The sequence below is a fragment of the Neltuma alba genome, unplaced genomic scaffold (genome assembly GCF_004799145.2).
Source record: "Neltuma alba isolate B1F8T4 unplaced genomic scaffold, ASM479914v2 tig00013177_pilon, whole genome shotgun sequence".
NCBI classification, from domain to species: Eukaryota; Viridiplantae; Streptophyta; class Magnoliopsida; order Fabales; family Fabaceae; genus Neltuma; species Neltuma alba.
Genome location: NW_021637487.1, coordinates 279564 through 293297, shown reverse-complemented (window position 1 = coordinate 293297; position 13734 = coordinate 279564). Strand labels below are relative to the sequence as shown.

The window sequence follows — 13734 nt, the reverse complement described above, 5'->3', positions numbered from 1 at the left end:
ATATATACGTTCCTGCCCTAAACGCATTCCCTTCCCTCTCGTTAATGTATCACACAGGCAGCAACGAACACAAACAAACTAAAGCTTGAAACTTACCACCAGATTTTGTCGCCAAATGCCGCTGTTAACTTTGATAGCCACACACGACTGTCACGATGCCTCTACCTCCTCCCTTGCCTTTGATGATGTCGATAGATCACTATTCCAGCACGACTCCGTTCTCCTCTCCCACAGCAAATACACTCTTCTCTCACACAATACTCCTATCGCCGCAAAATGGAAACAAACTCTTGCGCACAAATAAACAGAGCACACCGCAAAGAATGGCCGACGGGATATACAAAGGAAGTTACCGCGCGTTTTGGGGGGGAGGAGAGCGCGGACAGGTTTTTTTCTTTTCAAATGAGTGAGGGGCATTTCAGCCATTTTCCTTACATTTCATAATTGCAAATTGGGACCGGGTCCTCTGCAGCAATTTCTCAAATTGGGGGTCCCTGATTGCCATTTTATATATTGGGGGTCTTTATTTGCAATTTCCCCAAATTGTTTCTAACCTCTGTAAGAGATATTTCACTTTTTTTTATATTTGGTTGACGACATTTCCTTTAATTCCTAGTGTGTTTTAATTTCTTCTATTTTAAGAGGTATTTGGCAAATAATAAAAAACCTTTAAACTCCAATTAAAATTTGAGTCCAAAACTATCTAACATTTTAAATTTTTTGAAAATCATTATTTAGGCAAAACTACAGTTTCAGCTTTCAAAACCAAAATTTTGTAAAAAAAACAAAATCATTTCGCTCCTAAGGGACATAAATGTTGTTGGAGTAATTATAAGGGTGTCAGAAGCTGTACAATACTATTTTCCTTGCAACTCACAATTAATACGTTGTTTTTTATGTATTATTTAATTTTATGAAAAAATACTATGAGATTTCATATTTAAAATCTTTAGTAAGTAATACTTTCGGTTTGGCAAAAAAAATCATTTTTTTAAAACATATTTAATCTTATATTTTATAAATTATATACATATTAAGTATTATGAATTACATTTTATATAATATTTATTATATAGTAAAAAATTATTATTCAAAAAAAATATATTATAAAATATATTTTTATTAATTATCATATTAACTTATGTCCTTTTTTATTAATTATACATATAAAAATACTTATGAAACAATTATCTAAATATTTTATTTTAATCAAAATTATTTTTTTATAAAATCTATTCTTACATAATTTATTATCAAAGATTATTTTTTTCAGAAGCCATTTCTTTTGTCCAACACCCCTCGTCAAAAAGTGAATCTGTTCACTCTGCTTCAGTTTTGAAGTTCTTGAATGCATGTGGATTCTTTGTCGTGTCAGGTAAATTCGACAATTAAACAGATTCTGGAGGGTTGAGATTCGTAAATTTGTACGATTTTTTTTTTAAAAATAATTTCTATCATTTAATTATTTTTTTAATCAAAACATAAAACCATTTCTCTCTTTTTTTAAAAAAATCCCAGATTATCGATGTCAAAGATTCCATTCCCCACACCAAATATAGCAAGCTCCTATGTCATGCATTCTAATTTCAACCCGACCCCTAATTTGTTCGGTTGTTTAGCTTAATTTGTGCTCGTACCCTATTTATTAAACGGCTTAAATTTTACAGTACTTTTATGTTATTCTTTATATTGTGTGTATATAAAGGACTAGAATTTAAATTCTCGACCACTACTCATATCTCATCTATTATATTTCTTGAGCCAATAACCTCAAATGGTTGTTAGTCTTTATTCTTGTACCATCTTCAGAATTTTCTTTGTTTATTACTCCCCATATCCTTAATATAAGACCTATTTAACTGATTTGATTAGATTAAGAAAGTTATGTAAATTAATTAATCGTAAAAAATAAACATGTTTTTCTAAACACCATAATTATTTTTTTTAATATCCTCTTTTGTCTTTTACTTGATTATGGTTGAGTAAGTATCTATAGAAACAATTTAGGAAAAATTGATAAATACAAGAAATAGGTTTTATATTTAGGACCAAAATCAACTTAACAATTAGGTCCTATATTAAGCACCGGAAGAGTATTACTTTGCGTTTTTAGTATTTTATATTAGGGGTTTTTGCGATGATCTTCAGAAACCAGTTTCAGAAAAATGACTTAATGTAATAATACTATACTATACTTAAAAATCTACATTACAAGCATATTTGACGGTCTCAAAATAAAAAAAGAAAAAGCAACAGAGCTCAGGACAGAGAAGACAAGAAACATAAAGGAAGGGGGCTGCCACAGAATTGAGAAGAAATGAAAAGGTTTCCGCATCCATAGACTATGGCCGAAGAAGGAAGAACATGTTGGAGGGAAAATGATTCACCAAATCCATCCACATCCCTGTTTCTTCATTTTGGTCCCACCTAAGCCCCAAAAAGGTCTCTTGCCTATAAGCGCCCTCTTCATAATCCAAGCCTACATTAATATTAATATTAATGCATTCCCTTATCCCACTAGCTATCCATCTCTGCAAACTCCCAAAATCACAATGTTTGATCACAAGGCCGCATTAGCATACAAAATAAAGCTCCCAAAAAAAAAAACCCAATTCTGGTTCTAGTATTGGCTTGTGATACTCTGTGAATGAGGATCATAAGACAAAGACAAGGCAAACAAGAAGAGAAAATGGATATGAAGAAAGCATTTAGTACTTGATCGTTTACAAATTCTCAAACTGATTCCTGCTTTTCCAGCTACATACAAGAAATTAACAGTTTCTATCTCGGCTTGTGATCCCAGCCTACAAGCAAATCGCAGCTCACCTGTTCTATCACTGAACTTTGGCAGCTTCATTATTCTTAGCAAAACGCAACTACAAACCCTCTTTGCTGAACCATTGCAGTTTTTCAACAAGAAGAGAAAATGGATATGAAGAAAGCATTTAGTACTTGATCGTTTACAAATTCTCAAACTGATTCCTGCTTTTCCAGCTACATACAAGAAATTAACAGTTTCTATCTCGGCTTGTGATCCCCAGCCTACAAGCAAATCGCAGCTCACCTGTTCTATCACTGAACTTTGGCAGCTTCATTATTCTTAGCAAAACGCAACTTTATATTCTCATGGTCTAAATTAGTTGGAGCTTGATGTGGTTTTCGGAATAAGTATTACAAACCCTCTTTGCTGAACCATTGCAGGTTTTCAACTCAAACACGCACAAATTGATGCCAGCTCCCACCCTAGCTGACTGGATACAATCATACAAGAAGTTCAGTTTTCTGTGTTTGCGTGTGATGCTTAGGCTACGAGAAAATCGGAACTCCCCTGTTCTACCACTGAACTATGAGAGCTTTATTATTCTTGGACATTGAAGCACTATTAATCAAAGAATTCCATCACCCCAAGACAAAAGAAACGATAACTCAATTGTCCTGTTTTCAAATTAATATTAACTGCCAATCACATTATCAACTTAATTGGTCTATGAAAGCAAACCATTGAGCTAACGTTCGCAAGGATGATAAAACATGTACAACTGCAAAGAGGGAAAAGGAAATGGATGGAAAAATCTCTCTTTTGCATGAGACTAAACAAAGAACGAACTACCCTTCTGGCGTTGAATTCTCTGTGGACTGCATTGTAAAACCAGTTTCTGGGCTTTCTCTCAACTGTGTCCTGTTTGGCTCAAAATGGCCACTCTCATTTATATCTATAGCAAAGCATTCCTTCTGAGAGTCAACACTGGCCCTGCAAATAGGACAAATGGGTGTCTGAAGAAGCCATTGATCCAAACAGTGGGCATGAAAACTGTGCTTGCATGCAGGCAATAATCTGCACTTATCCCCGGGAATCTGATTCTCCAAGCACACTGCACATTCCACAGTACTAGTTTCACTGTCTTTGGCTGCATAGTTATAACAAGGAAGCTTCTCTATTTCATCTTTCGACATGCTTCTTGCTTCATTGGTGGTTTCACTCTCCATCGTTGTGCCTCTGCCTCCTCTTCTGGATTCTCTCCTAATTAAACAAATATGAAGTAGGATCAAAACCCCTAGCCCCACCAGAAGCAATATCATGGATACAACGAATCCCATGCTTACAACTTGTGTTGCGATACCCAGAAATCTACCGTTCATTGTCCGACGTGCTTCTGGCTAAACATCGACGCAAAAATCTATCCGCCGAAGCAATCCAAATCAAGTAACAGCCGTTCCGGTTTGATGCTCATGATTGAGTTAATTCTGAACCTGGCTGGACCAATCAACATGAAAAGCTAAGCGCATGCGCAACAGGTTTGATGGGGATTGGTAGTGAAAAGCATTGTAGGGGCTAGGATCACGGGAAAGAACCGACCTGGTTTTGTCTCAATTCTCGGAACACAGAAAACTGTTGAAACTTTTAGGTTCTCTTTTCTGTTTCTACTAGAATCAAACATATATATCCGTTAAAAATCAATTCAAGTAAATTTTGTTTTTATTATCTTAGAGATATCTGGTTTTGATTATGATAGCTTATTTGAAATATTTTATTTAGGTACATTTTATCACTTAATTATTTGAGTATTTGAAATTTGAATCCGTATACCCAACCCCATGCGTGGAGATAATATATAAGCGAGAGAAAAAATAAAGATTAAAGAGAAACGTATTCTAAAAATAAATAGTAATGATAATGATAAATAGATAGTATCGCCGATCACGTGATTTAAATTTTATACAGTACATGAACATAAGCAGAATCATGGCATGTATTTTGAATACCGAAGCCCAAAAGAGCTTGATTTCCTCTGTATCTCCTCTGCTTTTATCTTTTGCCGTGTAGTATGTACGTTGGAGGCTGTATTCTACTAATCTCCCTTTGAATTATGAAGCACGCCCGCCATAGTTTAATGGATAAAACTTCTCTGGTCTCCCCTAAGATCACCCTCCATAAAGTTATGTCTTATGTGGGATTAGAATTGGATTTTGCCGTTATGATTGTCGTGTTAATTAAGGATTTTTAGCTTAAACTAAGGTGGGCACTCCGATAAAGAAATTACATGCCGACAAGGCAATCTCATTCATCATTTTTTTTCGATTTAGCAAGTCTCACCTTCGGTCTTTAATATAAGAACTAGTTAATTAATTTGAGTAAATTAAAAAAATTAGTTAAATTAGTTATTTGTAATAAATAAGTGTTTTCTTTTTGAAAATATCCTTATTATTACAAGGACTACCTTGAAAATAAATAAATAAATATAAGAGACAAAATAGATTGGGATTTTATATTTAGAACCAAAACAAAAATCAAACTAGCTCTTATATTAAGCACCGAAACTAGTATAATTTAAAAATTGAAGAAGCACTTTCATTCTAAAATGGCGGTGATATTTTTTTTCCAAAAAAAAAAGTCTTAATGGCATTATAGATGGAATTAATTTATGTATGCCAATAGCGGATGGGTTCTAAGCAACATGAGAAACACGGAAACTGAGTTCTCGAATTCAGAAGGGCGACCCCCGCATTGGAAATGATTTTGTCAAAGCTAGTCAATTACTCAAGCATTTGACCAAAAACAGCTATCCAAGGCAAGACAAGGGGAAGACTCCAAAGTGACAGAACGTCTCTCTCTCTCTCTTGGGGGATAACAAGTCACGGTTTTAAACAGTTACAAACAAGTTTAAAGGGGATACTGATAGTTTTGATCGGCAGAAGTTGTCGCATGAATCCATTTCCAGGTGCTCAGAAACAATAGGCGGCAAGGGATTATTAAATCTCTCATAGGTATTTTGAAGCTCGAGCAGCTTCCCGGGACCCTGGAATTTGTCAATTCCATTCCCTTTATGCCTTCCGCACCCTATTAAGTAAAGTGCAAGGAATACAAGGCAAAAATATGTTAATCCTCATGATCCACTCGCTAGCAAGAAAGCACAAGGCTATGTTCATTACTCTTCCACCAAAGCCATTTCAAAATTTCAACTGAAGGAAGGCCATGCAATCAGGTCAAAGCAGTTAAATTTCCTTTAAGAACTATAAGGAGTAGCAGCTGTGAAGAGTGAACCTCATTCTGGGTTTCATAAAATTTCACTGGACCTGTGCTAGTTTTAAGAAAGCCTTGACCCTTCAATAAGGATTTGACTCCAAGAAAAATAAAAACGCGCACTCACAAGACATGATATTAACCGCCAAAATGGAGAGGCAGCTCAAGTAACAGCGTTCAGAAAGACCATGGAGAATTAGCAGTAGTTTCTGCAGCTTCAAAACTCCTTGGACATAAGTATTTGCACCTTTTTTCCTATAAAAATAAGCAAGTATGCCATTGAAATTCGACTATCCCCAAAAAAAAAAAAAAAAAAAGAATAAGAAGAAGAACCAACGTTTACTCTGTTTGCATGCGAGACAATATGCTTGTTTTATAAACAAATTAGCCAGCTACCCATGCAACATTGCACGGGTTTAAAAAAGATTATACGTCCGTTAAATTACGATACAAAACAACAAAACATGCATCCCGATACAAGTCAAATATCTAGAATTATAACACTCTTCACAGGCTAAATGAGTCAAATCCTCTTCCTACACACACACACACACACATATCAGCGTATTGATTCTTTTCGGCTGCTAAAGGATTTGAGGGGAGCATGAGTGGGGTATGTTTACACAGACTCTTCTTCCACCTTTCTCTAAAAGATGAAATGGACTATACCATAATGCATCGGACAGATATCTCTAATGAAGGATCGTTGTGATAAGGTATACCGCAAAAGAAGAACACTCACAACACTGCGAAGTTCAAGTGAAATTGTCTCAAGTCATACAATCTTACCAATAGCGGAACACTTCGATAAAAGCACACTGAGGCCTTTGCACGAATTCGAGGGTTCTTGTTCTTGGGATATGGTAGCAACTTTGGTAACAAAGACATCGGGGAAATCCAAGTAGTCATTGCTACGACGGACCTGTCAGCTACCTCACATACGAAACGTTTGTCCTGCGAAGACTTGAGAAGAAGCTGTACATTCAAATACAGTCAACATTAAACAATACTATGATGGCAGTCTTGCAAACAGCACTTCTAGGACTTTTCAGGGATTTGGCGATAAATTTGATCCCATCCCCCCTGTTTACCAGATTGCATATCAATAAATTAATTAATAAAAAATTAATCAATCTGAACCTACAATATTTCATTTTTAAAAAATATTATTTCAGTAAAAGGAGTATACAGTCTAATACTTACAACATGTCAAGCATTGCTTCCTTGTGAAATATTGATATGAGTGCTTCACATACTAGCATCCAGTCCTTAGAGTCTAATCCATCTGCGAGGGTTTGTTGAAAATGAAATAACCAACTTCACTGGAGCTTAAGCATTGGCTTTCTAGCAGAAGCAAAACGTTAAAATGGATCAAGTTACTAATTCAGGCCATATTTGATATCATCCATCTTAACACCTAATCTCCGACCCAAGATCAACTGATAAAATGATACCTTGAGACAAGTTCCAATGCCTTCCAGATCTTTCAAATTCTCTGATTCAGTGTATTATACTTCTGCATTTCCAATCCCTACTTCAGATTTGACTACTACTTGATTTCAAGTGACAGGTGAAGAAACCAAGCGGGCATAATTTTTTTTCTTCTCGCCCTCTCCAGGGTTTCCATCAGCATTCTCAACGGGAGGCTTAGTTAAACATGACTTACTAAGAGCCTTTCCTGACATACCTGTCACAATTCTGAAATATATAAGACGTAAGACCAAAGTTAAACAACTACGTTGGCACGAAATGTGAGAAGAAATAGAATAACTGAAAATGATTGAAGTTCAAAGCTGAGCTTAATGGAGAAAAAACAATTATCAGACTATAGTGCAGAATACAACCAAAAATCCACCAACAAACCTCATTAATCATAACCCCTCCCCCGGGAGGAAATTTCTGTCGCCTGTTCCACTTCACTCGATGACTGCCTTTAGTCATTAAGATTCAATGGGGACTTTTGAAAATTTATCAGATTATGGTTCAGAATATAACCAAAAATCCGCTGCCAAGCCTAATTAAGCATTCCCCTTTTCTTTAGGTAGCAGCAGTTTAAATCCTAGCAAGCTTCCGCTTAGGGCAGATTTTGCATACCGATTTTCCCTTTATTCCAAATGCTCGACAAAACTCCAAATCACTGGATAGGTCTATGGTCCAAACCATCCTATATATGAAAGTATGTCCTAGTGCCCAGGAATTCAAGAGACAATAAATCAATACAGTCTCTTAAGGTAAGTGACTGGCCTACAGTGCATAGTTCGCTCCTAAAATAAGATCACGCTGTTCATTTGGCCTAATTAGTTGAAAACGAATCAGGTAATGCATCAGATTCAACTCGAAAGAAGACCCTTCGGATTTTTAAGCTGTCCAATAGTTAGTCTGCATAAGAGGAGAGTTAAAAAGTAAGATCCGGACCTGACATGTACCATATATACAGCAAGATGTACCATATATACAGCAAGATCCGGACCTGACATGTACCATATATACAGCCGACTCTTGCAGAATCAACACAAGCATTTCAACCCAATCCCACCATTGCGGATCACATTCCGCGTGTTTAGCTAGAGTGCAAAGAAGTTACGCACGTTTCAGTATTAAAAAAAAGTACTACAAAAATTAAAATTGATCAAAACAGAGCCAAATGTGCCGACACATACCCACGGATTAAATCCATGACATCTCTTGCAAGAAAAAGAGGGTACGGGGTCACTAGAAGGATCTTATAACAAAAATTAGAAATGTTTTAAAATGATTGACGTGATGCTATACGATTGAAATTTTTTCCTTCTTAAGTAAATCACCTTGAGTGATGTATCAACAGGCGGACGCGTAAGAGGTGGGCAAATTAATGTAAGAAAAAAATAATGAATATAAATATTTGAAAGTATTTATTTAACTTCTTTCTTAATCATTTCAAATTAATTAATTAAATATCATATTAGGAAAAAAAATTGCATGAATTATGAAATTATTGCGGACCTACCCCTTCTAACTAACCTTCATAGATCGCTCTATGAGCTTTGTTGCTGTCAGCTTCACTGTATTGACGTTCTTCAAGGCCAGCAATACTCTCTAATTTAATGCTTGTCACGTGCTCACGTTTAAACGCACGTGCTTCATTTTTGTAAAACCATATAAATCGCTTTTAAAAACTATTAGTTGGTTTTTACCCCAAACACCTTATTAATCTTTTTTGGATGTAATGACTATTGTCGTTATATTTTTAACAGGAGCCAAATTCAAGAGACTCTTTACAAACACAAACCATTTTTAAACCCATGACTTCCCTCCTAAAGAATAGAGTTTGTACTGCTAGATCTAATGGTTTTTGGCTATTATTGATTACCAAAATTTCTCATTACCTGTTTTATCATGTTTTATTAAGCTATTAATTGTGATACTAATTAAGACTAATCAAATATTTCAATACATTCTATCTGAAAACCATTTTATATTCATGCTTGTGTTTTTGTCAAGTCCATCAGTCACGCTGTGATCCACGCCCGCGTCGCGCGTCCCTCGCTTTCAACAGATTATGTCCCCATCGCTTCTTCTTCAAGAATATTGTACCAAAATATGCACATGAAAAAATTCTTGCAAGTTTAGATCAAAGTTAACAATTCGATAATTTAATTTAATTTCTTTCAATGTCTTGTGGCCTGCATTTCTAAGCCGAGATCCGACATATCCTTGAACCACACTCCTTAAAAATGGATAATCTGTATTCATATAGTTGTGATTTAATTACCGGGAAAAGATATCCTCGTGGTTTCAAAGAAAAGTAACATATTTTTTCTAAAACACCATAATATCTTTCTTAATACCTCTCATCCTCTTCCATTTGATTATGTTGAGGGAGTATCCATAGGGGAATTTAGAGAAAATTAATAAATATGATAAATATGGTCTTATATTTAGGACCAAAATCAACTACTCAAGAATTGAGTCCTGTATTAAAGACCGGAGAGTATGAAAGAAATTTTATTCTGGTTCAAGTAAAATTACCTATAGCACTTAGTAAAAACATTTACAAATAACCCCTTAACCAATCATTTAATAAAAGGGGGAAGGACCGAAGGAGGCAGTTTTAGACTTCTAGTTTTATTTAAAAAGCAAGTTTCGAGGCAATTAAACACTCACCCACGGTCTCATTCATGATCTAACCTAGAGGAGATGCATGCGTCCAGCCCCGATGCTTCTGTTATACTACTTACTATATAAAAATATACTCTATTATTTTTTATAAGCAACAACTACTATCTTCTTTTGTCTCTAAATATAAACAATATTTACAAGTTGTCTTAATTTTTGTAGCAAATTTCTTATTGTACTTTGTCTCATTAATTACTTATTTTAATAGTCAATATCTTATTGTTTCATTTTCTAAACCATCATCTTTCTCCATTACACATTTTATTTCTTTCATAGTTATCTTTGTTATAATAATTTTTTAATTATCTTTTTTATACTCTATTTTGCCCATGAATAAGGATATTTTGGAGAAAGAACTTTCAATTTTTACTTATTTTTGTCGTTTTTAACTGACTTTTTAATCTATGTAATAGAATTCTATATTGCTTATAATAGGGGGCGGAGGGAGCAACGTAATATAATGAGGACGGATGCTGTATACCGCATAAAACGAAAGCCATGTTTCATATTAAACAAAAACGACAATAACATATATATAAAGTGAAAGATAATAATACTCCTAATAATACTCCTTCGATCCTTAATATTGATCTAATTGTTAAGTTATTTTTAATCCAAAATACAAGACATATTTCTCATATTTATCGATTTTTTTCTAAATTACCCGTATGGATACTTTTTCAACCATAATCAAGTAAGTAAGGAAGGAAGAATATTAAGAAGATGATTATGTTGTTTAGGAAAAACATGTCATATTTTTATAATTAACCAACTTACTCTAACTTCCTTAATCTAATCAATTAGTTAAATAGATCTTATATTAAGTATAGAAAGAGTATATTATATATGGATGGATAGATACGCACTTGAAATTCATCGGTTTTATCAAGATTACGTTTTAATTAAACCAAATTAATACAAGAGCATTAAAAAGTCATTAATGTTAATAATACGGACTTAATGAGGTATTTGGATAAAAACCAACTATAGTTTTAGAAGTGATTTTACGATATACAAAGTAAATATGTGGAGAAATTTATCTCAATTTGCAAAAAAATACTTTTAAAAGACACTTTTGGAATTTTCCAAACACCCCCTAAATTTGCTACTACTGGGTTCAATTGTCATTTCCCACCAGAGGCTTTGATAATTTGGTGTCATCACTTTTTTGGCATGCAGAGCTTAATTGTTAATGGATAACTTGTATCTCGAAGATCAAGCCAACTGCCCATCTCTCGAATGAGAGTTTCACGTACGTGTAAGACTCCTGCCCAGAGTTACAGGAATGCCTTTACCATAATATTTCCACATCTCATTTTGAACAATTAGCAGTAAGTTCCGAATTAGTATGTAGGTGCTGCTAAAGGGAGTGGTGATGCCATAACGCAGAAAAGAAGAGACTCATAGAATACCAAAGGTAAATAGGGCTTTTGTGCTTTTTGTGTCCATGACTACATGAACATGTATCTTCAATGCTCATCTGGCTCGTGGTGCACGTAAGGCCAAACGTGACTGATAGTAAAGTAGTACAAGGGTGTGTTTGGTATGAGAGATTTGGAAGGAGGGGGAAGGATTTTAATCATTTTTTCTTGTTTGGTAGCACATAAATTTTAGGAGGGAAGAGAAAATTTTAAAAATTTTAGGAGGGAAGGATTTGAGAAGATTTGGAGGAAAATGACAATATCTTGTCATGTTGTAACTATTATGCCTATATTTTGTCATATTGTAACCATTATGCTCTTATCTTAAAAAGATCAGAGTAAATTATCCACGTCAAAATATTTTTTCCTCCCCTCCCCTTATGAACCAAACAAGGTAATATTAAAACTCCTCCCTTCCCCTCCTTTTTTATAAATCCAAATAAGATAATATTAAAATCTTTCCACTTTTTTCCCCCCTCCCCTTCCTTCCATTAAAATTCCTCCCATCTCCTTTGTTTTATTGAGCCAAACAGACCTTAAGGGAGAGTGAAAAGAACCCCATCAAGGAGTGAAATAAACACGAAATTGTAAGCTCACAAGCCGTGGGGGGAATGTTCATATTCTATTCACGACAACTTTCAATGCACTTGATCCATAGCATAATTTATCTGCTCATTTATGGTTATTATTGCGGCTTTTCTCCATTGTAACCATTATGCTCTTATCTTAAAAAGATCAGGGTAAAATTATCCACGTCAAAATATTTTTTCCTCCCCTCCCCTTATGAACCAAACAAGGTAATATTAAAACTCCTCCCTTCCCCTCCTTTTTTATAAATCCAAATAAGGTAATATTAAAATCTTTCCACTTTTTCCCCCTCCCCTTCCTTCCATTAAAATTCCTCCCCTCTCCTTTGTTTTATTGAGCCAAACAGATCTTAAGGGAAGAGTGAAAAGAACCCCATCAAGGAGTGAAATAAAACACGAAATTGTAAGCTCACAAGCCGTGGGGGGAATGTTCATATTCTATTCACGACAACTTTCAATGCACTTGATCCATAGCATAATTTATCTGCTCATTTATGGTTATTATTGCGGCTTTTCTCCATTTATAACCGGGACATGATTAAATTCAAATGACCTCACTTATATGTCTGCAAATTAAAGTTTGGGGTAGAAATAATGCTTATATGTTTGCATAATTTTTTTTTAAAAAAAAGTCAATATGACAAAGGTTTGCTTGGGTAACACGTTAAAAAGTTAATTTCAAGAAATTTAATGCTTCTTTGGGGTCAAAATTGGGATCTAAAAGCATTTATTCAAGTAATTCAAGACAAAATTATTTTTTCATATTTATCTCGTATTTTACAAGTTACGATTGGGAAGCTGCTTTTGAAGGATTTTATCGGCATTTCAAACAAGACCTTAATTATGAAAAACAAAAGCTCAAAGCCAAAATATCAAATCACCTCAACTTTGATTTTTAGCCCATGAGTTCCTTTTTTTGTGTGTATATTTTAGCTAGAATTATTATTATTTTTTCAGAAGTCACGATTATAGAGATCAAACGTGATGCGGATTCCAAACATATAATTTCGCGGAATTTAGATGACACTCGTGAAAAAATATATCAAACAAAATCCTAGTTAAATACGGAAGTCAAACTACAAAAGTATGCATACACGTAGCGCAGTTGCAGAACTAAGCTAGATTGCAAGAAAAAAGCGAGCATCCGTTGGGGTTATTATTATGTGCAAGGAAAATGAGAAGAGCGCGAGGAGCACACGGCGCCTTGGTCCGTTTTGACCTTACCCCTGCGCCTTGTTGGAGGCTTGGAATGACCTAAATTAGAATTAGGATTCGAAGTTACAATAAAAGTCAAGAATGAGACATGGCTTCGGCCGGGGCAGAAGGGTAACCTCTGAGAACTGCGCTGCCAAACAGGATCACATCGCCCACTGTCACTTCTCGAAAAGCGGACTTGTTATCGAAAGTACAACACTATCCTTCTTCGTTTGCTTTGCATTCCATTAATTTCACTGTACAATCACGCCCTAAACCTCCAAGAAAAAGAAAAAAAAGAAAAAGGTGCAGGAAGTTTAGGCCCTTTGATACGGTCCTCTCTCGGTCCCATTCT

At 34.9% G+C, this 13734-nt stretch overlaps 1 protein-coding gene and 1 pseudogene across 1 annotated transcript; both read right to left on the bottom strand.

The window, feature by feature from the left end:
• Positions 1-3606: 3606 nt before the first annotated feature.
• Positions 3607-3987, bottom strand: LOC114735108 (NEP1-interacting protein-like 2). The gene has a single exon (XM_028922771.1). The coding sequence runs from the start codon at positions 3985-3987 to the stop codon at positions 3607-3609; it is 381 nt and encodes a 126-aa protein (XP_028778604.1).
• A 1655-nt stretch (positions 3988-5642) lies between these two features.
• On the bottom strand, positions 5643-10181 carry LOC114735107 (uncharacterized; annotated as a pseudogene).
• Positions 10182-13734: the final 3553 nt, after the last annotated feature.

Excerpts from the sequence above, each read along its gene's own strand:
- LOC114735108 (XM_028922771.1), bottom strand. The coding sequence starts at position 3,987 with ATGGAGAGTGAAACCACCAATGAAGCAAGAAGCATGTCGAAAGATGAA.